General features: G+C 43.4%; 1 protein-coding gene across 3 annotated transcripts in view; it reads left to right on the top strand.

Annotated features, from left to right (window-relative positions):
* The first annotated feature begins 13,180 nt into the window (after nucleotides 1-13,180).
* LOC115132521 (adenylate cyclase type 6-like) overlaps nucleotides 13,181-25,581 on the top strand; it is a 111,427-nt gene continuing 99,026 nt past the window's right edge. The window contains exons 1-3 of one of the 3 annotated variants that reach the window (XM_065020882.1): nucleotides 13,181-13,420; nucleotides 22,173-22,315; nucleotides 23,037-23,979. In XM_065020882.1, the coding sequence (XP_064876954.1) occupies nucleotides 23,038-23,979 (942 nt within the window). In that variant the 5' untranslated portion in view covers nucleotides 13,181-13,420; nucleotides 22,173-22,315; nucleotide 23,037. Of the gene's footprint in view, nucleotides 13,421-22,172; nucleotides 22,316-23,033; nucleotides 23,980-25,581 lie in introns of all 3 variants that reach the window. The other 2 variants (XM_065020883.1, XM_065020881.1) reach the window with 2 other exon arrangements.

Raw genomic sequence — 25,581 nt, 5'->3', positions numbered from 1 at the left:
ATGCAGATATGCATCTATTGGTCAGAGATACTTTGTCAAAAAAAATAGGGGCTTGGATAGAAAAAACTCAGTATCTGGTGTGACCACCATTTGCATCATGCAGTGCGACACATCTCCTTCGCATAGAGTTAATCAGGCTGTTGATTGTGGCCTGTAGAATGTTTTCTCACTCCTCTTCAATGGCTGTGCGAAGTTGCTGGATATTGGCGGGAACTTGAACACGCTGTTTTATACGTGAAACCAGAGCATCCCAAACATGCTCAATGTGCCCTTTCTGGTGAATAATGAAGGCCACTGAAAAACTGGGACGTTTTCAGCTTCCAGGAATTGTATACAGATCCTTGCAACATGGGACCATGCATTATCATGTTGAATCATGAGGTGTTGGCGGCATATGAATGGCACGACAATGGGCCTCAGGATCTCGTCATGGTATCTCTGTGCATTCAAATTGCCATCTTTAAAATGCAATTGTGTAAACACTTTACATGTGTTTATATATTTGTTTAGTTTATTATTGAGTCGCAGGTAGCTTAGCGGTAAAGAGAGTTGGGCCTGTAACCGAAAGCTCGCTGGTTTGAATTCTAAAGCCGACTAGGTGAAAAATCTGCCTATGTGCCGTTGAGCAAGGCACTTTGCCCTAATTTCTCCTGTAAGTCGCTCTCGTTAAAAGAGTCTACTAATTGACTAAAATGTATTATCTTAACTTAACAACTAGTGCTTGTTTCTTTTGATTTGCCTATGTTGTGGACTCAGTTATTGAAGATTTACTTACTAAGCAAATGTATATTAGCAGGCTTTTTCTGCTGAAACAAGTATACATTAAAACGTTACAGTGAAATTCTTACCTTGAGAGCTCTTCCCAACAATGCAGTGATAATAATAAGAACATAAATAATATAGATAATAATAATATAGATAACAATGATGGATTATAATAATACAGAGATCATACGTTTCCTGTAGTTCTTGACCAGGTTTATATACACACACTGCAGCAGGGATTTTGGCCCACTCCTCCATACAGACCTTCTCCAGATCCTTCAGGTTTCGGGACTGTCGCTGGACAATACGGACTTTCAGCTCCCTCCAAAGATTTTCTATCGGGTTCAGGTCTGGAGACTGGCTAGGCCACTCCAGGACCTTGAGATGCTTCTTACGGAGCTACTCCTTAGTTGCCCTGGCTATGTGTTTCGGGTCGTTGTCATGCTGGAAGACCCAGCCACGACCCATCTTCAATGCTCTTACGGAGGGAAGGAGGTTGTTGGCCAAGATCTCGCGATACATGGCCCCATCCATCCTCCCCTCAATACGGTGCAGTCATCTTGTCCCCTTTGCAGAAAAGCATCCCCAAAGAATGATATTTCCACCTCCATGCTTCATGGTTGGGATGGTGTTCTTGGGGTTGTACTCATCCTTCGTCTTCCTCCAAACACGGCGAGTGAAGTTTAGACCAAAAATCTCTATTTTTGTCTCATCAGACCACATGACCTTCTCCCATTCCTCCTCTGGATCATCCAGATGGTCATTGGCAAACTTCAGATGGGCCTGGACATACGCTGGCTTGAGCAGGGGGACCTTGCGTGCGCTGCAGGATTTTAATCCATGACGGCGTAATGTGTTACTAATGGTTTTCTTTGAGACTGTGGTCCCAGCTCTCTTCAGGTCATTGACCAGGTCCTGCCGGGTAGTTCTGGGCTGATCCCTCACCTTCCTCATGATCATTGATGCCCCACAGGTGAGATCTTGCATGGAGCCCCAGACCGAGGGTGATTGACTGTCATCTTGAACTTCTTCCATTTTCTAATAATTGCGCTAACAGTTGTTGCCTTCTCACCAAGCTGCTTGCCTATTGTCCTGTAGCCCATCCCAGCCTTGTGCAGGTCTACAATTTTATCCCTGATGTCCTTACACAGCTCTCTGGTCTTGGCCATTGTGGAGAGGTTGGAGTCTGTTTGATTGAGTGTGTGGACAGGTGTCTTTTATACAGGTATCGAGTTCAAACAGGTGCAGTTAATACAGGTAATGAGTGAAGAACAGGAGGGATTCTTAAAGAAAAACTAACAGGTCTGTGAGAGCCGGAATTCTTACTGGTTGGTAGGTTATCAAATACTTATTTCATGCAATAAAATGCAAATGAATTACTTAAAAATCATACAATGTGATTTTCTGGATTTTTGTTTTAGATTTCGTCTCTCACAGTTGAAGTGTACCTATGATAAAAATTACAGACCTCTACATACTTTGTAAGTAGGAAAACCTGCAAAATCGGCAGTGTATCAAATACTTGTTCTCCCCACTGTATATACATGTAAACAGGAGTAATTATGACCAGTAGCAGCATAAATAGATAAATACTAATGTCAATCAATAATGGACAGCAGTGTAATGGAGTAATACAGTTGAAGTCGGAAGTTTACATACACCTTAGCTAAATACATTTAATCTCCGTTTTTCACACTTGACATTTAATCCTAGTAAAAATTCCCTGTCTTAGGTCAGTTAGGACCACCACTTTATTTTAAGAATGTGAAATGTCAGAATGATAGTAGAGAGAATGATTTATTTCAGCTTTTTATTTCTTTCATCACATTCCCAGTGGGTCAGAAGTTTACATACACTCAATTAGTATTGATTGCCTTTATATTGTTTAACATGGGTCAAACGTTTCAGGTAGCGTTCCACAAGCTTCCCACAATACATTGGGTGAATTTTGGCCCATTCCTCTTGACAGAGCTGGTGTAACTAAGTCAGTTTGTAGGCCTCCTTGCTCGCACACACTTTTTCAGTTCTGTCCACAAATTTGCTATAGGATTGAAGTCAGGGCTTTGTGATGGCCACTCCAATACCTTTGCTTTTTAAATTTTTGATCTTTAAGCCATTTTGCCACAACTATGGAAGTATGCTTTGGGTCATTGTCCATTTGGAAGATCCATTTGCGACCAAGCTTTAACTTCCTGACTAATGTCTTGAGATGTTGCTCCAATACATCCATGTAATTTTCCTGCCTCATGATGCCATCTATTTTGTGAAGTCCACCAGTCCTTCCTGCAGCAAATTACCCCCACAACATGATGCTGCCACCCCCGTGCTTCACATTTGGGATGGTGTTCTTTGGCTTGCAAGCTTCCCCCTTTTTCCTCCAAACATAACGATGGTCGTTATGGTCAAACAGTTATATTTTTGCTTCATCAGACCAGAGGACATTTCTCCAAAAAGTAAAATTTTTGTCCCTGTGTGCGGTTGCAAACCATAGTCTGGCTTTTTTATGGCGGTTTTGGAGCAGTGGCTTCTTCCTTGCTGAGCTGCCTTTCAGGTTATGTCGATATAGGACTCGTTTTACTGTGGATATAAATACTTTTGTACCTGTTTCCTTTCGCATCTTCACAAGGTCCTTTGTTTTTGTTCTGGGATTGATTTGCACTTTTCTCACAAAAGTACGTTCATCTCTAGGAGACAGAGCGCGTCTCCTTCCTGAGCAGTATGACGGCTGCATGGTCCCATGGTGTTTATACTTGCATACTATTGTTTGTACAGATTAATTTTCCTCTTCTGTCTCTGCTGCTAAAGCCACTTTCTACCACTCTAAATTCCAAGCATCTGCCTCTAACCCTAGGAAGCTCTTTGCCACCTTCTCCTCCCTCCTGAATCCTCCTCCCCCTCCCCCCCCTCCTCCCTCTCTGCAGATGACTTCGTCAACCATTTTGAAAAGAAGGTCGACGACATCCGATCCTCGTTTGCTAAGTCAAACGACACCACTGGTTCTGCTCACACTGCCCTACCCTGTGCGCTGACCTCTTTCTCCCCTCTCTCTCCAGATGAAATCTCGCGTCTTGTGACGGCCCAACAACCTGCCCGCTTGACCCTATCCCCTCCTCTCTTCTCCAGACCATTTCCGGAGACCTTCTCCCTTACCTCACCTCGCTCATCAACTCATCCCTGACCGCTGGCTACGTCCCTTCCGTCTTCAAGAGAGCGAGAGTTGCACCCCTTCTGAAAAAACCTACACTCGATCCCTCCGATGTCAACAACTACAGACCAGTATCCCTTCTTTCTTTTCTCTCCAAAACTCTTGAACGTGCCGTCCTTGGCCAGCTCTCCCGCTATCTCTCTCAGAATGACCTTCTTGATCCAAATCAGTCAGGTTTCAAGACTAGTCATTCAACTGAGACTGCTCTTCTCTGTATCACGGAGGCGCTCCGCACTGCTAAAGCTAACTCTCTCTCCTCTGCTCTCATCCTTCTAGACCTATCGGCTGCCTTCGATACTGTGAACCATCAGATCCTCCTCTCCACCCTCTCCGAGTTGGGCATCTCCGGCGCGGCCCACGCTTGATTGCGTCCTACCTGACAGGTCGCTCCTACCAGGTGGCGTGGCGAGAATCTGTCTCCTCACCACGCGCTCTCACCACTGGCGTCCCCCAGGGCTCTGTTCTAGGCCCTCTCCTATTCTCGCTATACACCAAGTCACTTGGCTCTGTCATAACCTCACATGGTCTCTCCTATCATTGCTATGCAGACGACACACAATTAATCTTCTCCTTTCCCCCTTCTGATGACCAGGTGGCGAATCGCATCTCTGCATGTCTGGCAGACATATCAGTGTGGATGACGGATCACCACCTCAACCTGAACCTCGGCAAGACGGAGCTGCTCTTCCTCCCGGGGAAGGACTGCCCGTTCCATGATCTCGCCATCACGGTTGACAACTCCATTGTGTCCTCCTCCCAGAGCGCTAAGAACCTTGGCGTGATCCTGGACAACACCCTGTCGTTCTCAACTAACATCAAGGCGGTGGCCCGTTCCTGTAGGTTCATGCTCTACAACATCCGCAGAGTACGACCCTGCCTCACACAGGAAGCGGCGCAGGTCCTAATCCAGGCACTTGTCATCTCCCGTCTGGATTACTGCAACTCGCTGTTGGCTGGGCTCCCTGCCTGTGCCATTAAACCCCTACAACTCATCCAGAACGCCGCAGCCCGTCTGGTGTTCAACCTTCCCAAGTTCTCTCACGTCACCCCGCTCCTCCGCTCTCTCCACTGGCTTCCAGTTGAAGCTCGCATCCGCTACAAGACCATGGTGCTTGCCTACGGAGCTGTGAGGGGAACGGCACCTCAGTACCTCCAGGCTCTGATCAGGCCCTACACCCAAACAAGGGCACTGCGTTCATCCACCTCTGGCCTGCTCGCCTCCCTACCACTGAGGAAGTACAGTTCCCGCGCAGCCCAGTCAAAACTGTTCGCTGCTCTGGCCCCCCAATGGTGGAACAAACTCCCTCACGACGCCAGGACAGCGGAGTCAATCACCACCTTCCGGAGACACCTGAAACCCCACCTCTTTCAGGAATACCTAGGATAGGATAAAGTAATCCTTCTCACCCCCTTACTAGATTTAGATGCACTATTGTAAAGTGGCTGCTCCACTGGATGTCTTAAGGTGAACGCACAAATTTGTAAGTCGCTCTGGATAAGAGCGTCTGCTAAATGACTTAAATGTAATGTAAATGTAATGAACGTGGTACCTTCAGGCGTTTGGGAAATTGCTCCCAAGGATGAACCAGACTTTGAGGTCTCCAATTTTTTTTCTGGGGTCTTGATTTTCCCACGATGTCAAGCAAAGAGGCACTGAGTTTGAAGGTAGGCCTTGAAATACATCCACAGGTACACCTCCAATTGACTCAAATGGTGTCAATTAGCCTATCAGAAGCTTCTAAAACCATGACATAATTTCCTGGAATTTTCCAAGCTGTTTAAAGGTACAGTCAACTGAGTGTATGTAAATCTCTGACCCACTGGAATTGTGATACAGTGAATTATAAGTGAAATAATCTGTCTGTAAACAATTGTTGGAAAAATGACTTGTGTCATGCACAAAGTAGATGTCCTAACCAATTTGCCAAAACTATAGTTTGTTAACAAGAAATTTGTGGAGTGGTTGAAAAACGAGTTTTAATGATGCCAACGTAAGTGTATGTAAACTTCTGACTTCAACTGTATATCTAATCAATAATAATTGTAGCAGCAGCGTAGGTTGTTCCTTAGTGGGGAGAGCCCTGTGGATGGGCATAGAGTCAGTGTGGGTAGTCAGTGTAGGTGTGGACGAGCAGTAGTTGATAGCCATTTAACAGTCTAATGGCCAGGGGATAGAAACTGTTGGTCTGAGCCTTGATGCACCGGTACTGCCTGCTAGACGGTAGCATGGAGAACAGTCCACATCTCGGGTGGCTGAAGTCTTTGGCAATTGTTCAGGCCTTTCTCAGACACCGCCTGGCATGTCCATCCTGGATGGCTAGGAGGTCGACCCCAGTGATGTGCTGTCCGCACCACCCTCTGTAGGGCCTTCCAGACGCGGGTGGTGCAGTTAACATACCAGACAGTGATACAACCAAACAGGATGCTCTCAATGGTGCAGCTTTGAAAGTTCCTGAGGATCTGAAGTGAGTGAGAAGAGGCGTTGTTGTGCCTTCTTCATGACTGTTCTGGTGTGAGAGGACCATGTTAAGTCATTGATGATGTGGACACAGAGGAACTTGAAGCTCCTGACCCTCCACTGCAGCTCCTTGGTCTGGCTGACGTTGAGGGAGAGGTTGTTGTCCTAGTACCACACTGCCAGTTCTCTGACCTCCTCCCCTCCCTGTAGGCTGTCTCAACGCCGTTGGTGATCAGGCCTACCGTCGTCGTGTCATCAGCAAACTTGATGATGGAGTTGGAGTCATGCATGGCCACATGGTCGTAGGTAAACAGGGAGTATAGGAGGGGGCTAAGCACACACCCCTGTGGGGCCCCTATGTTGAGGGTCAGCGTGGCAGAGGTGTTGTTTCCTACTCTCACCACCTGGGGCGTGCCTATAAGAAAGTCCAGGATGCACATTGCACAAGCTGTTCTGTATGAATCTTTCCTATATTATAGAACCTATAGCATTTTTCAGAACCCAAACATCTCTGAACCACCTTCCAGTTGTCTATTTCTTATGTTTCTACACAGATGGACATGGCTTGAATAGGAAGGATGCTGGTGTATTTATTGATTTATGCTCTGTTTGCAAGAAGTAGCGTACCCAGTTGGTGGGTGGGCCTGCAGAAATGTGGATGGGCCCAAAACAATTGGAAACAGCTAACTTCCTGCAATTAGCTGTTTTAAAGCAATTTTTCTGCTGTTCTACACAATTTGCCATGATGCTGAGAGAAAAGTTGATTTTTTAAAGCTAATTAAAGCTAAAAATATAGATGTGTTGACTGTGATAAAGGCACTGGATCATGAGCTGTCTTGTTTGCTAAATGAACAACTGAAGTAGGCGGTGGCATGGTGCATATAGCAATAGAAGCACAGTGACATATGCATCAATGCGGTCATATTGGTGGCTTATTGGGGATGTGGCTTTCAGTTAGTTATTTTGGTCACACTTCCCATGAGAGTGAATGTCATTCCAGTTCATCTGAATGTCATTCCAATGCACTGCTTGCTATGAACTCTATCTGATGGTGTTTCCATGTTTAGGTAAAAAAGACAAATTATGTCCCGTTTGGAACATTGACAATTAGAGAGCATTAAAATATATATATATATATTGCTCAATCTGATTGGGTGGGCCTGGCTCCCCAGGGCCCACCTGTGCCTACACGGTTGTTTGCAAGGAAGGAGAGAACAGTGTGTAACTGTGTCCACTGACCTAAGTTAATGTGGGATGAGAAGAGGAGGGGGTGTGATACAGGTTGCCTCAGTTTTCACTGTTCTGGCACTTTAGTGGGAATCCTGCTACGCTGTCCATTTTCACACTGGTATCGACCAGTAAAGTCAAGTAATGCCAATGTCAAACAGACAAAAACAAGTCCATTTGAATCTAAATCTCTTCCTCTCTCCTTATTGCTCCTCCCTCTCTGACTTTCTTTCTGTTTCTGTCTCTGTTTCTGTCTCTGTCTCTCTGTCTCTCATTATAATAAAGACATGTCCACATTCAATCTATATACTCTCTGATGTGCCAAGACTGCTGGCTAGAACATAAGAGCATGTGGGGGTGGCTTTGTGTTTCCATGTGAGCAATTTGTCTGACAATGCTGCCCTCTGTTGGACTTTATCACATACAACAGGTAGAACCAAAGCTCAGCTCACTGGCTGGAAGGAACATAGGATGAATCTCAAAAGTCCCTCCTCCATTCCTTGCCTCCTTCTTAAAACGTCAGAAAGAAATGAGGAAAGCGTTGGAGAAGATCCGATCTGTGGAGGAGAGAACAGAGATGAGAGGATGATTTACTTAGGCTAGTCTGTGAGGAGCATTAGATCATCATCAATGTCCCCTAGCTAGCCGAACACTCTGGGGGACATTTCTCAAGTCCATTCCATGTGTGTTTCAGTTCTTCTATCTCGGTTCATAGAGATCTTCTCTAAACTCTTCATTCAAAATAGTTAATAAGAAGTTTAATTTAAAAAAAAATTGGGGATGTGCTATAGTTTATTACAGATTGTTCTAACAATGGTTGAGACGATGACAAGCACAGCCAAGCTCATTGCTGTTGTTTCTGACTATGAATCTGAGCTATAAGTTCTGATTGTAATATAGGGTAGGGTAAGCCTATGAGATATTGATCTCTTGAGTCTTTCTCAGTTAACCATTTTTTATCCCTGTAAATAATAACTTAAAAGACACACTAGATGGTGCTGAAAGACCTCTTCAATTGTTCTGTAGTTTAGGGAAAGCACAAATTCCTTTACAGAAACTCCCTACAGTGGAGTTCAATATAACTGTTCAATAGAAAAGGGACAAGGTGTTGACCTAAACAGGTGGTAAACTGACATGAAAATTAAATGGAATTTAACTTGAAAATGTAGTCAGGCCCCCAATTTACTAAACAATATGTGTGTGTGTCTGCGTCGCCAGTGTAGGCTAGGCTAAAATGGCTGCTCTGTAACAGAGCAGAGTGTTATACAGGCTACATAAAGCAATTCCCTATTCATTTGTTGCTCTCCATTACCATCTGGTCCAATAACAGGGCAAAAAGGTCTTCCCCAATAACGTCCCACCAATCAATAACAGTGTGCACCTGTGGCCAAGGATGCTGTTTGGCAGAGCTCGGGGAAACAGCTGATAGCATAACTGTGAGTTTGACATGTTTGTTGCTTGCTAGACCCAAACTAAACAAACCAAACTAAACAATGTCAGGCTATTTGGGTGAAAAGCCAACATCCATTAGCCTATGCCTAGCATTGGAAAGTTGATGTAGCACATTACATGTTAGATTAATCAATTAAATGGTTATCTAGCAACAAGATAAGAGTTAGCAATCTAGCTACGTATTTTGAGATCCCACTCCCCCAGGTGGTGAATTAGGCCCATGTAGAAGGCCTAGGCGAATAACACAGAAATATGTAGACAAATTCTTCCCTAAAAGAGCCCAAAATAAATCTGATAATTCTGGATCCTGTTTTGACAGTGTGCACATCAAATTATAAATCATGCATTCCCTTGATTTGTTAGATGAAATAGCTAAACATTTACTGAGTCACCATCGCAGTTGTCTAAAAGTTCCATTGTTTACGCAAATGGAAAGTAACTGTGTATTTATCATTTATCCTCAGATCCTCAGAAGGTTCCACAGCTGCACCACCAAGAGCATCCTGACTGGTTGCATCACTGCCTGGTACGGCAACTGCTCGGCCTCCGACCACAAGGCACTACAGAGGGTAGTGCGTACAGCCCAGTACATCACTGGGTCTAAGCTGCCTGCCACCCAGGACCTCTACACCTGGCAGTGTCAGAGGGCGGCCCTAAAAATTGTCAAAGACCCCAGCCACCCCAGTCATAGACAGTTTTCTCTGCCCTCAAGCGGTGCCGGAGTGCCAAGTCTATGACCAAAAGGCTTCTCAACAGCTTTAACCCCCTCCAACCCCTCTTTTATGCTGTTGCTACTCTCTGTTTCTCATCTATGCATAGTCACTTTAACTATTCATTCATGTACATATGACCTCAATTAGCCCAACTAACCGGTGCCCCCCCCCCCCCGCACATTGACTCTGTACCGGTACTACCTGTATACAGCCTCCACATTGACTCTGTACCAGTACCACCTGTATACAGCCTCCACATTGACCTCTGTACCGGTATCACCTGTATACAGCCTCCACATTGACTCTAAAAATTGAACTGTTGGTTAGGGCTTGTAAGTAAGCATTTCACTATAAGGTCTATACCTATCTATACCTATCTATATCTATATCTATCAAATCTATACCTATCTATACCTGTTGTATTCGGAGCATGTGACAAATAAACTGATTTGATTTGATATGAAAGTGGAGGACTTTGTTCCGAGAGCCAGGTAACCTCTGGACATAATAACCAACCTGGTTCAGGTTTAGATGGAGTATTCGGCTGTCTTAGCTACCAGAGCCAGTTAACCTCTGGACATAGTAACCAACCTGGTTCAGGTTTAGATGGAGTATTCGGCTGTCTTAACTACCAGAGCCAGTTAACCTCTGGACATAATAACCAACCTGGTTCAGGTTTAGATGGAGTATTCGGCTGTCTTAGCTACCAGTGCCAGTTAACCTCTGGACATAGTAACCAACCTGGTTCAGGTTTAGATGGAGTATTCGGCTGTCTTAGCTACCAGAGCCAGTTAACCTCTGGACATAGTAACCAACCTGGTTCAGGTTTAGATGGAGTATTCGGCTGTCTTAACTACCAGAGCCAGTTAACCTCTGGACATAATAACCAACCTGGTTCAGGTTTAGATGGAGTATTCGGCTGTCTTAACTACCAGAGCCAGTTAACCTCTGGACATAGTAATCAACCTGGTTCAGGTTTAGATGGAGTATTCGGCTGTCTTAACTACCAGAACCAGTTAACCTCTGGACATAGTAACCAACCTGGTTCAGGTTTAGATGGAGTATTCGGCTGTCTTAACTACCAGAGCCAGTTAACCTCTGGACATAGTAACCAACCTGGTTCAGGTTTAGATGGAGTATTCGACTGTCTACCAGAGCCAGTTAACCTCTGAACATAATAACCAACTACAGATTGCCCCTTTAAGTCTATCAAAAATGTGCGAGTTCGAGCATGTGTCCATTAGGCCTATGGATATTTATTTTTTATCAGCATGAAATAGATTGAGCAAAATTATAAAAGCCCAACTTTTATTCCATAAACTGGGATCCTCACCATGCAGCTGTTGCAAGAGCGCATTTTTCACTGGCTGTCCACTGGTTTCAAAAACAATGATTGATAGGCAGCTTAAACTTCTTGAATTCCACTATTATTGGGTTCAAATATACATTTAGATTTGTGAACAGGCATCCACAACAACCACAATCCGTAAGGCTCCAATAGTTAAATGAGAGAGCAGCAGTGTGGTTCACATCAATGTGCTAAGTAGATATCAATAACAAGTGATATCCGTATTGCCGCAGACTACATCACTGCTGTCATCCCGACCTCCAAGCGTTTATTCAAGTTGGATAATCTTTGGATGCTGAAAGAAGTTTCACCATTGGAAGACATAGCTTGGACTGTAGCCTACAAAAGCCTATTTATGCTCTTTTTCCGCGATCCATCAAACGCATTTGGTGTGTCATCATAGTGGTCTCTGACATCATAGTGGTCTCTGACATCATAGTGGTCTCTGACATCATAGTGGTCTCTGACTTGTGGTCATCATTTGCTGTGTCATCATAGTGGTCTCTGACATCATAGTGGTCTCTGACTTGTGGTCATCATTTGCTGTGTCATCATAGTGGTCTCTGACATCATAGTGTGGTCTCTGACATCATAGTGGTCTCTGACATGTGGTCATCATTTGGTGTGTCATCATAGTGGTCTCTGACTTGTGGTCAGACTCGCTCAGGTAGAACAAACTTAAACTTTTTTTCAATGCTGATTTGAATGTCCTTTCTGAATTTAAAAGTAATCCTCAAAGTAATCATCTAGTTTTTCAAAAATATCTGTAATTTTATTAAATTTTTTTGCTGGTAACGTAAAGGATTACAGTTAACGTTAAAAAAAAATCTTTACATGTAATGGATTACATGTAATCTGTTACTCCCCAACCCTGCATATCATACTACTTTAAGTGTCTGGATGTATATTTACTATGTTACGTCTTGTCTATGAGACCAGGCTACAGATACAATAACAGATAGGCAGGCCTAGGGTCTTTGGATATTAAAGTAGTTGGCTTGCAGTACATCTTGGCTAGCTGCACTCTACGTCCTCACGCTCTTGTGTCCCGTTTATACCTGGTGCTAACATGCAGCCCAACAGGCAGCCAATTCTGATATTTTGTTCCACTATTTGGTGTTTTGACCAATCACATCAGATATTTTCACATCAGATCTTTTCAGAGCTTATCTGATTGGTCAAAAGACCAACTAGTGAAAAAAATATCAGAATTGAGCTGCCTGTCTGAACGCAGAACTTGCATTGTGTCTGGATATCAATCAAGTGGAAACAGGTCTGAATTCCTAATTAGACCCTAGACGGCATCTAAAATAATTAACAAATAGCATCATTGACTTATGGCATTCGACTTCATTGCTTAGTTGTCACACTAAAAATGGCACTCATATTTGAGTTGTCATTTGTTGGCCTATCAGTTCATGAGAATTGAAGAAGGCTACCTTCCTATGAGAGAGGTAAAAATCCCGAGCGAGCGAAACAGAACCCAGTGTGGAATGTAGCGAGCGCCAGATGTTGGGTGCGTTTGAGTGGTAAGGCAAAAGCAACTGTTGGCGAAAGCCAAGTGAAGTCGTGTGAGGTGAATTTGCAACAGCCGAAAGTCAGACACTAATGTGGTTTCCCAACAGCAAGGCTCACATCAACATGGCAGTTTCCATTGTTTATAAAATCTTTGTTTATAATGTCAAAATAAACATATCTCCAACTCCCATATCACACACACAAACTGAAATCATATGTGAGTTCCTTATACAATCAATTACTCAGAGGCTAAAATATCACATTTGTTTGTATATAGGCTATCCACTGTATAGCTTACACCTTTGATGACATACGGGCGGGTCAAACAAAAACACCCTAATGATTGGTTGACAATAGTCTCCCACAATGCAGGCGACATCTGCAGGATGAAGCTGGGGAAGTGCAACTGCAGATACTTGCAGTCGAAGCCGTCAAAACGTAATGACCTTTGATCATAGGATTTTTGGAAGGTTCATGCAGTAGACATGTAGGCGCAAGTCAGACAATTCTTTAACATAATCCAACATTGAAAAGCGGGCACCGACTTGAATTGACAAAAGTGATCAGCTCGAACGCGCCCACTGTATGTACATTTGTAGCCAATCCCCTCGATTGTAGCCTAGACGTCGATAGATACACGTTTTCATCTGAACGAAAAGACAGCAACGTACCAAAACAGAGGGAGAAAGTCAGCTATATTGCGCGCTGTTCGTATATGGGTGTTAATCAATGTGGTAAGTACAATCTCTCCCGGGCTACTAGCCTTCTGGATAACTGTTTTACAGTCTACAACAACGCTACATTAACTTAACTAGTCGACTATTATCACTGTAATTATAGAACACAGCAGTGCCACAAAAATGAAACAGAACAGCCGAGGTTACAATGTTAACTTGGCCTCTTCAGCAGTGTAGCAGCAGCCTGTAGTTTCAAGGTGGCATGTTATGCAGGTATTTGCGCTGTTTTACTTGTCACTATCGACGATGTTGCTAGTAGTAACAAGCCTATAGGCTATGTGTAGGCTTCATAAATGTGTTGATGCCCACCAAAGAAGGAGACATTCTGGTGCATATAGGCTATGCATTTACAATAAGGGACATACCTTGAAGAAACCTGGTTAGGACATGTATGTATTCTGTTCTCTGATTGAAAAAAAAATAATAATCTTGAAGGTGCATTACAATAGTATGGCTTTGCTGATGGGCTACTGTAGGCTATCTTTGCAGTGGGAAATTAGTGCAATGAAAGTATGCAAGTAGCCATACTACTTGTCAAACGGCGCGATCATGGAATCCCTGTAGTCGATTTCTCATAGAAGTTTGTAGAGAGATTTTAAATTATTACTCATGGCTTGAATTCTGGCGACAAATGGTAAGAGTAGGGCTAGATAAGATCTGTCGGTGCAAGGAAATATAGACAACCCATTATAAATGAAACGTTTGAGAAGTAGGCGCATTGTTACTGTCGAAATGTCCCCATGGAAAGGCTATGGTTAACATGTACCGGTAGCTTCACACAAACAGTGCGTGCGATTATGCAATCCTTTTCTTCGGACGGTCTTCTTTGCAACCAAATAGCCGAGGCTATGTGCAGATATGTGTTTGCATGTAGGCCTATTTATCGCAAACATCCTGATTATGTGCTATTTGATCTGCATATAGATAATTGACATTCAAACTCAAGGTATATCCTATTCATTCTCTATATATTAATTTACAACGTTGACAACCGTTTTCCGGTTTATAACGAGGTGGTTAGATCGGAAACAAGTATTATTTTTTAAATTATATCTCAAGCGGATGCTCCTGTAAATGCATGCATGCACTGTTCTGTTTGTTACATAACCGCCCCATGCTGCTGTGTGCTCCTGTTGTCTGACTGACCGGCCCTGCATGCACCAGAACCAGAGGTTGCTTGCTTGTCAGTCTGACCCACAGGGGCATTGAATAACCTTATAGCATAGATCAGATCAGGTGTCTTTATCTGCCTAACAATACCTAGATATAGTATTTGCATATCCAGCTAGTTGCGTTTTTTTATTTGCTCAGAGGAACCAGTGTGGCTCAGTTAGAGCATAACACTTGCAACACCAGGGTTTTGGGTTTGAGTCACACAGGGGACCAGTATGAAAAAATCTATCCACTCACAACTATAAGTTGCTCTGGATAAGAGTGTCTGCTAAATGACTAAACTGTCAATAGTAAACTCAATGTTAAACTGTGTGAATATGTATCCTTAAACCTTTTAATCCACTTATTATAGGTGGAAATGTATGAATGATAAAATAAGTTTAAAAAAAAAAGCCTACATATTTTGTTATACTTGAATATACTTAAGCAATAAGGTCCAGGGGGGTGTGGTATATGTCCAATATACCACGGCGAAGGGCTGTTCTTATGCACGACGCAACGCGGAGTGCCTGGATACAGCCCTTAGCTTTGGTATATTGGCCATATATCACAACCCCCTGAGGTGCCTTATTGCTATTATAACCTGTTTACTAACGTAATTAGAGCAGTAAAAAATAACTGTTTTTCACACCCGTGGTATACGATCTGATATACCACGGCTGTCAGTCAATCAGCATTCAGAGCTCGAACCACCCAGTTTATAATGTGTATATACCACACCCCCTCGGGCCTTATTGGTTAATTAAAGAATACACTAAATACACCATGATGTTCTGTCTGACATCCAGTAACTGCCTATGTTGTTTATTGGCAGAATGGCAGAGTTGAACTACATTGATAACAAACTACAGAGCAGGACTGTGTTTGCCAGCTCCTCGGGTTAGTTTCAAAGGTTTCTTTTGTGAAGCAACTTCTATCAATAGCTAGCTACTGCTCTTAATAAGGAACGCAGGCATGCCACCAGGCGCATGTACTATAGAATATAATAAGTACTTAATTGTATATTTTGTGAGACGTAAATCTTCTGCCTTCCTCAACAACCCTCCACCCCTAAACACACATGCACGCGCACACACATCGAGAAACACTGCATCTGTAGTCTTTTACCCCATGTTGTTGTTCTACAGATCCTCCCTGACTGTTGTTCTACAGATCCTCCCTGACTGTTGTTGTTCTACAGATCCTCCCTGACTGTTGTTGTTCTACAGATCCTCCCTGACTGTTGTTCTACATATCCTCCCTGACTGTTGTTCTACAGATCCTCCCTGACTGTTGTTCTACAGATCCTCCCTGACTGTTGTTGTTCTACAGATCCTCCCTGACTGTTGTTGTTCTACAGATCCTCCCTGACTGTTGTTGTTCTACAGAGCCTCCCTGACTGTTGTTGTTCTACAGATCCTCCCTGACTGTTGTTGTTCTACAGATCCTCCCTGACTGTTGTTGTTCTACATATCCTCCCTGACTGTTGTTGTTCTACAGATCCTCCCTGACTGTTGTTGTTCTACAGATCCTCCCTGACTGTTGTTGTTCTACAGATCCTCCCTGACTGTTGTTGTTCTACAGATCCTCCCTGACTGTTGTTGTTCTACAGATCCTCCCTGACTGTTGTTGTTCTACAGATCCTCCCTGACTGTTGTTGTTCTACAGATCCTCCCTGACTGTTGTTGTTCTACAGATCCTCCCTGACTGTTGTTGTTCTACAGATCCTCCCTGACTGTTGTTGTTCTACAGATCCTCCCTGACTGTTGTTGTTCTACAGATCCTCCCTGACTGTTGTTGTTCTACAGATCCTCCCTGACTGTTGTTGTTCTACAGATCCTCCCTGACTGTTGTTGTTCTGACAGATCCTCCCTGACTGTTGTTGTTCTAACAGATCCTCCCTGACTGTTGTTGTTCTACAGATCCTCCCTGACTGTTGTTGTTCTACAGATCCTCCCTGACTGTTGTTGTTCTACAGATCCTCCCTGACTGTTGTTGTTCTACAGATCCTCCCTGACTGTTGTTGTTCTACAGATCCTCCCTGACTGTTGTTGTTCTGCAGATCCTCCCTGACTGTTGTTGTTGTTGTTCTACAGATCCTCCCTGTCTGGTGTTGTTCTACAGATCCTCCCTGACTGTGGTTGTTGTTCTACAGATCCTCCCTGACTGTTGTTGTTCTACAGATCCTCCCTAACTGTTGTTGTTGTTCTACAGATCCTCCCTGACTGTTGTTGTTCTACAGATCCTCCCTGATTATTGTTGTTCTACATATCCTCCCTGACTGTTGTTGTTCTACAGATCCTCCCTGACTGTTGTTGTTCTACAGATCCTCCCTGACTGTTGTTGTTGTTGTTCTACAGATCCTCCCTGACTGGTGTTGTTCTACATATCCTCCCTGACTGTGGTTGTTGTTCTACAGATCCTCCCTGACTGTTGATATTCTACATATCTCCCCTGACTGTTGTTGTTGTTCTACAGATCCTCCCTGACTGTTGTTGTTGTTGTTCTACAGATCCTCCCTGACTGTTGTTATTCTACAGATCTTCCCTGACTGTTGTTGTTGTTGTTCTACAGATCCTCCCTGACTGTTGTTATTCTACAGATCCTCCCTGACTGTTGTTATTGTTGTTCTACAGAACCTCCCCGACTGTTGTTATTCTACAGATCCTCCCTGACTGTTGTTATTCTACCTACCCTCTTGTTCATATCCCTGACTGTTGTTATTCTACGTACCCTCATGTTCATATCCCTGGCTGTTGTTATTCTACGTACCCTCATGTTCATATCCCTGACTGTTGTTATTCTACCTACCCTCATGTTCATATCCCTGACTGTTGTTATTCTACCTACCCTCATGTTCATATCCCTGACTGTTGTTATTCTACGTACCCTCATGTTCATATCCCTGACTGTTGTTATTCTACAGATCCTCCCTGACTGTTGTTATTCTACGTACCCTCATGTTCATATCCCTGACTGTTGTTATTCTACAGATCCTCCCTGACTGTTGTTATTCTACGTACCCTCATGTTCATATCCCTGACTGTTGTTATTCTACAGATCCTCCCTGACTGTTGTTATTCTACCTACCCTCATGTTCATATCCCTGACTGTTGTTATTCTACCTACCCTCATGTTCATATCCCTGACTGATGTTATTCTACAGATCCTCTTGTTCATATCCCTGACTGTTGTTATTTTACCTACCCTCATGTTCATATCCCTGACTGTTGTTATTCTACGTACCCTCATGTTCATATCCCTGACTGTTGTTATTCTACCTACCCTCATGTTCATATCCCTGACTGTTGTTATTCTACCTACCCTCATGTTCATATCCCTGACTGTTGTTATTCTACCTACCCTCATGTTCATATCCCTGACTGTTGTTATTCTACAGATCCTCATGTTCATATCCCTGACTGTTGTTATTCAACCTACCTTCATGTTCATATCCCTGACTGTTGTTATTCTACAGATCCTCATGTTCATATCCCTGACTGTTGTTATTCTACCTACCCTCATGTTCATATCCCTGACTGTTGTTATTCTACAGATCCTCATGTTCATATCCCTGACTGTTGTTATTCTACCTACCCTCATGTTCATATCCCTGACTGTTGTTATTCTACGTACCCTCATGTTCATATCCCTGACTGTTGTTATTCTACCTACCCTCATGTTCATATCCCTGACTGTTGTTATTCTACCTACCCTCATGTTCATATCCCTGACTGTTGTTATTCTACGTACCCTCATGTTCATATCCCTGACTGTTGTTATTCTACGTACCCTCATGTTCATATCCCTGACTGTTGTTATTCTACAGATCCTCCCTGACTGTTGTTATTCTACGTACCCTCATGTTCATATCCCTGTCTGTTGTTATTCTACGTACCCTCTTGTTCACTCCCTGACTGTTGTTATTCTACGTACCCTCATGTTCATATCCCTGACTGTTGTTATTCTACAGATCCTCCCTGACTGTTGTTATTCTACCTACCCTCATGTTCATATCCCTGACTGTTGTTATTCTACGTACCCTCATGTTCATATCCCTGACTGTTGTTATTCTACCTACCCTCATGTTCATATCCCTGACTGTTGTTATTCTACCTACCCTCATGTTCATATCCCTGACTGTTGTTATTCTACAGATCCTCATGTTCATATCCCTGACTGTTGTTATTCTACAGATCCTCATGTTCATATCCCTGACTGTTGTTATTCTACCTACCCTCATGTTCATATCCCTGACTGTTGTTATTCTACAGATCCTCATGTTCATATCCCTGACTGTTGTTATTCTACCTACCCTCATGTTCATATCCCTGACTGTTGTTATTCTACGTACCCTCTTGTTCATATCCCTGACTGTTGTTATTCTACCTACCCTCATGTTCATATCCCTGACTGTTGTTATTCTACAGATCCTCATGTTCATATCCCTGACTGTTGTTATTCTACCTACCCTCTTGTTCATATCCCTGACTGTTGTTATTCTACCTACCCTCTTGTTCATATCCCTGACTGTTGTTATTCTACCTACCCTCATGTTCATATCCCTGACTGTTGTTATTCTACGTACCCTCATGTTCATATCCCTGACTGTTGTTATTCTACCTACCCTCATGTTCATATCCCTGACTGTTGTTATTCTACGTACCCTCTTGTTCATATCCCTGACTGTTGTTATTCTACGTACCCTCTTGTTCATATCCCTGACTGTTGTTATTCTACAGATCCTCATGTTCATATCCCTGACTGTTGTTATTCTACCTACCCTCTTGTTCATATCCCTGACTGTTGTTATTCTACGTACCCTCTTGTTCATATCCCTGACTGTTGTTATTCTACCTACCCTCATGTTCATATCCCTGACTGTTGTTATTCTACGTACCCTCATGTTCATATCCCTGACTGTTGTTATTCTACCTACCCTCATGTTCATATCCCTGACTGTTGTTATTCTACCTACCCTCATGTTCATATCCCTGACTGTTGTTATTCTACCTACCCTCATGTTCATATCCCTGACTGTTGTTATTCTACCTACCCTCTTGTTCATATCCCTGACTGTTGTTATTCTACGTACCCTCTTGTTCATATCCCTGACTGTTGTTATTCTACGTACCCTCTTGTTCATATCCCTGACTGTTGTTATTCTACCTACCCTCATGTTCATATCCCTGACTGTTGTTATTCTACGTACCCTCTTGTTCATATCCCTGACTGTTGTTATTCTACGTACCCTCTTGTTCATATCCCTGACTGTTGCTGTTTTACAGCTAATTTCATGCTATTCTACACATTATGCCATTGGGTGGAGGGAAATGTTTACAGTTTTTAATATGATATCTGACTGAGACTGACTAGCAAATCAATTGGGGCCCCCCGGACAGTAATTAGATTATGATTACTAAGTTTAGATAGCTGGCTGCTAGACTGATTTACCAATCTAAAAAACGGTAGTGCTTCATGGGCTAATAGAGTCAGTGTTAGTAGCTAGGTTTCCATCCAATTGGCGACAGATTTTCATGCGAATATTCTCAAATCTGCATGAAAACAATATGTACATTTTCTCACCAGAGATGTTTCCATCAAATTGACTTGTTGCTGATAAAAGGCTGTGTGTGATGACGTGGTGCACATAAAAAAAAAACATGTTTTGGCGTACTAATTCCCATGTACTGAATAAAAAAGTACAAGTTACATCTCATTTTCACCTCTACTGATGGTTTTCTCACAACATAATGTTGTGTTATATAGCGAGTGCACCCAGTCTGGGATTGCCACATGCTCTCTAGCCAACAGCACGCAGATACATACAGCATGATAGAGCACACAATTAGCCTACATGATCAGATTATTATTGACAAAAGAGTGTAGTCTTGTTATTTGTCAAATGGTACCCAAGCATCAATGATGATGTCACCAGAATCAGACCCTCGATATTTAGGAGCGCATCACCTTGCACTTTCACCGCCCTGTGAAGTTCAACATAATTGATTTAATCTGTAGCATAATAAACTGCATGCTTTCCCGAAGAGTCGTAGTGGGAGGACCACACAACATGTCAGTATTTTCCTCCAAGTTTACATCAATATGATGGTTATTTTATCAATATTTGCGCATAAAAGCGTTTCCACCGACCTTTCTGGCATAATTCATTTTACAGACACAAAAAGATCCCATCTTGTCTAGCGTATTTTGTTTTGTCGCCATTTGGAAAGTTTACCGAAAATGTTTAGTTTTTTTGCCGACATGTACTTTACTCACCTCAAAATGTTTAGTTTTTTTGCTGACATGTACTTTACTCACCTCAAAATGTTTAGTTTTTTTGCCGACATGTACTTTACTCACCTCAAAATGTTGGATGGAAACCTGGGTAGGGTTTGACTTAACAAGAAAAACTGTTGATGCACAACCCAATTTTGGAATTTCAACTTATTTTACTGTATTTTACTATTCTAACTTGCAACAGTAAGTTAAAAAATAAACAAATAAACAAAAAATATGGCTTCAGAAGGAGGGTCGTGGGGCGCCAGCTGCCCATTCCTGTTATATTCCAATGTCCTTGACATGTGCTGAATGCAGACATAAATCAGCTTGACTGTGCCTGAGTGTGTCCCAAATGGCACCCACTTCCCTACAATAGTGCAGCACTTTTGATCAGAGCCCTATGGGCCACAATCTAAAAGAGTGCACTATATAGGGAATGGGGTCCCATATGGGACACGGGGAGTGAGTCATCAGGGCTAATGGGGGACAGGAAACATGCACAATTTAATCTGGAGTGGAGGGCTCTTCATCGTGTGTGTGTGTGTGTGTGTGTGTGTGTGTGTACGTACTTACTGTGCGTGTGTGTGTTTCATCTGTGATGACTGCTAAATGCCCACTCATAGGGTCTTTGTTCTCTAATAGGGCAAACTCAACCCTGCCCTGATGTTACGGGGAGATTGATATAATATAACTACACTAACTACACTGAAAGGATATGGATGGGTGGAAAGCTAGTTTCCACAAATGTTATGGAAATCCAAACAGCACTAGAAGAAGTGTATTTTGAATGGAAGGGACCATATTGAACTCCAGTGATAGGCTTAGGGTGATTTATCTACATGGTTGATGTACAGTGCACTGAATAGCATGATGATTAGCAGTCACACTTCAGTATCTGCAAACAGAAAGATTTGCATGTGAAGGCCCTCTCTCTGGGTGGGGGTGGAATGGGATCAGGTGGTGACGGAGAGGATGAATGATTATCAATTCACTTTGACAATAGGGCTCATCTCTTTTATTGATTAGTGCAAATACACTGCTACACTTTGAGTTAGAGTTTGCTATTGGCTGGCTGCACACTCCTTCCATTTACTAAAAAACAGCTGATACCCAGAAAGATTTTCAGTTGTATAACACTGCATTAAGTTGCTCTTATAAGTTTAGGGTTATTTTTTGTAATTACACGAGGAATAAGCTATACCTTAGTGTTCAGAGGTCCAGGTCAGGTGGCCTTCAGAGGCAGGAAGTCAAATCAAATCAAAAATCAAAATCAAATCAGTGATGTAATGACACTGTTTGTTTGTTTGTCTGTTAGTTAGTTTGTTTGGCAAAGGTGCAGCTCCAAGCTCCAAGGCAGACAGTCACACCTACCCCTGGCCAGTTTGATCCCGTTGTGTGTGCAAATGAGTGGCCTGGCTGAAGAGCGCAGCGTTGGTACACACCACAGAGCCCACACAGGTTAGTGGACTCTATACCTATAGGTCTAAAGTACATGTGAATGAAGATGCTAAGAAAGAACTGGATGATCAACAGAGAAGAAGAGACATGTCTTCCATTGCAATAGCATTGAAACCAAGCTCAGATGTCAAGTCTGTCCCTAACAGTGTATTGATGACCACCCTGTCTGTCCCTAACGGTGTATTGATGACCACCCTATCTGTCCCTAATGGTGTATTGATGACCACCCTGTCTGTCCCTAATGGTGTATTGATGACCACCCTGTCTGTCCCTAATGGTGCATTGATGACCACCCTGTCTGTCCCTAACGGTGTATTGATGACCACCCTGTCTGTCCCTAATGGTGTATTGATGACCACCCTATCTGTCCCTAATGGTGTATTGATGACCACCCTGTCTGTCCCTAATGGTGTATTGATGACCACCCTATCTGTCCCTAACAGTGTATTGATGACCACCCTATCTGTCCCTAACGGTGTATTGATGACCGCCCTGTTTGTCCCTAACGGTGTATTGATGACCACCCTGTCTGTCCCTAACGGTGTTTTGATGACCACCCTGTCTGTCCCTAACAGTGTATTGATGACCGCCCTGTCTGTCCCTAACAGTGTATTGATGACCACCCTGTCTGTCCCTAACGGTGTATTGATGACCACCCTATCTGTCCTTGTCTGCATATTGTTGACCTGCTAACCCTAATCTGTCTCTGTTGTCCCAGTAGGATGTCGTGGGTCAGAGGCTTCTTCGTAGCCAGAGTGGACGAGCGAAAGACTGCGTGGGGGGAGCGCAATGGCAGCAAGTCCAACAAGCGGAAGGACTGTGGCTCAGGGTCGTCTCTCTGCAACCCCCGCTACATGAGCTGCCTGCAGGAAACTGAGAACCTGGATCCACCACCTCACACCCCCCAGCACTACCACTGTGGTGGAGGGGGCGCGGGGCCCAGTGGAGGAGGTAACTTTGGAATGCGCTGCGTCTGGCAGGAGGACCACTATGGGAAACGGACCGGGGCTGCTGGAGACCTGGGGTTAAAGGCTGTGGATCTGGGGTTCGACGACGGAGACCTGAGAGGGAGGAGAGGTCCAGGGGGGGTGGGTTTGGGGGAAGGAACAGGGGAGGACGGAGGAACATGTAAAGCCTTGACAGCCGCTGAGTGCTGGATGTGTGTGGTACGGGTGTTCCAGTCCAAGAAGTTCACCTCAGCCAAACTAGAACGTCTGTACCAGCGCTACTTCTTCAGGCTCAACCAGAGCTCTCTGACTATGTTGATGGGTGTCCTTGTCATAGTGTGCGGTGTCATGCTAGCCTTCCACTGTGTCCACGCTCCGCCCAACGTGGCCTACGCCTCGGTGCTCTCCGTGGCCATGGCCCTCTTCCTGTCCATGATGGTGGTGTGCAACAGGAACAGCTTCCACCAGGACTACATGTGGATCGTCAGCTACCTGGTGATCGGGGTGCTACTAGTGGTCCAGGTGTTTGGGGTGTTGATGGTTGCCCCCCGGAGCGCCTCTGAGGGGATCTGGTGGTCCGTGTTCTTTGTGTACATTATCTATACACTGCTGCCGGTGAGGATGAGAGCTGCAGTGCTGAGTGGAGGGGTACTGTCTACCATTCACCTCATCACCACATGGCAACTCAACCAGGACGATGTCTTCCTATGGAAACAGGTAGGACTCTACTGTCAACATGATATGGTACCATACAACGCTGTTGGAAACGGGTAGGATGATACTTTTCAATACAATGTAATTTGTCTAATCTGCTGGTGGCCGTCTTGATAGACAGTCTTTTTATTGTCTCCTATGTGGAAATTCACTAGCTATTTGCGCACTTGCAGTAAAGTGTTGACGTTACATGGCTTTACACTATATTCAGTGCAGTTTAAGGACTTTTAGTTGAGCAGTGTCCGTATCATTTTGATTAATCGTCTTTGTCTGTGCATTGGTTGGAAATCATTGTTATTGAGAATAGCTTCTTGTAGACCAGCTCATGTCTCTCACACTTTAGTAATTGTGTAAAAATTCATCTTCTTTCACTTACAATACGCATTCGTCCTTTAGCATGTGCTCTTCGCCATCCAAATTCTTGTTAAATAGAGTGTAGCTAATGTTGTGTCTTTGGCTATGCCAGATTAAGTGATATGACATGCTATTCTATAAAATCTTTCTCCATAATTAATATTACCTGATTGAGCTAATCATGTAAATGTAATTAACTAGAGAGTCGGAGCACCACAAAATAATGTTTATAGAGCTGTTATCAACCGAATAAACTCTTAAAGACCTAGTAATATTTTACATCAATAGCAGTCAATATTAATCGTCACCTTAATTAATAATCTTGTAAATTCTTGGTTATCTTCACAAACCCTTGCTAACAAGATGAATCAGCAATACACAATTGGGTTTCATTATTTATTTACTAAATACCTAACTAATCACACAGAATTACATATACACAGAATTAATCATACCTTGATTACAAATTACGTCATAGAGGAAAACGTCCCTAGCGGGCGGAACAGATATGACAGCTGGTTACACAAAAGAAAAGGGCTGGGTTTGAGTGAAAGAGCGGGAAGATTGAGGGACAAAGGGATAAAGCTGTGCTATCGTAAATACAGTATCTTATGCATTCTAAATTACCGCCCATTTGGAAAAGGAAAATGCAATAAATATTTACTCTGAGCTGTGCTTCGGTAGTTTGGTGGTAGATGGAAGGCCGTGTTGCCAAACCGAGTCCTTTGTCCTTGGAAGAATGTCTCTGGTAGTCAAATGGATACGTTGTAGTAACGTCGTTGTTGATAGACGGGATACTCTGTCTGTTCCTTCCTAACCCTCGTTTGCAGCTGCTGTTGCTAAACTCAACGGCTAGGAGGTATCACTTCTGTAGTGAATAAGAGTTCAAAGTTCATACCATTCGCAACCAAAGCTCACGCTGAGGTTGGCTTAGTTCTGTAGTTATTATCTGAACCATTCTGACATCGGACCGTCATTCTGACATCCTCGGAACAGGAGGTTATATTGTCGTCAAGGCTTTATATAGGAAGGGAGAGGAGGGCGTGTTTGATGTCCCTTCACAGGGGCGGGTCACTGATTGAGCAGAGCCCTAACCTTATGAAAACCCAAATCTCTCATTTGGAAGCTAAAATTACATTTAATCTCTTCACCAATAATTTTATATTCAAACATTTAAATTGAACAACAATTCCATGTGAATCTGACATAATATTCATACAATTGCCTCCCTTCCATTTCCACTGTCCACCT

Source organism: Oncorhynchus nerka, linkage group LG7, assembly GCF_034236695.1.
Source record: "Oncorhynchus nerka isolate Pitt River linkage group LG7, Oner_Uvic_2.0, whole genome shotgun sequence".
NCBI classification, from domain to species: Eukaryota; Metazoa; Chordata; class Actinopteri; order Salmoniformes; family Salmonidae; genus Oncorhynchus; species Oncorhynchus nerka.
Note: the sequence above shows the minus strand (reverse complement) of the source record. Positions and strands in the feature narration are given on the sequence as shown.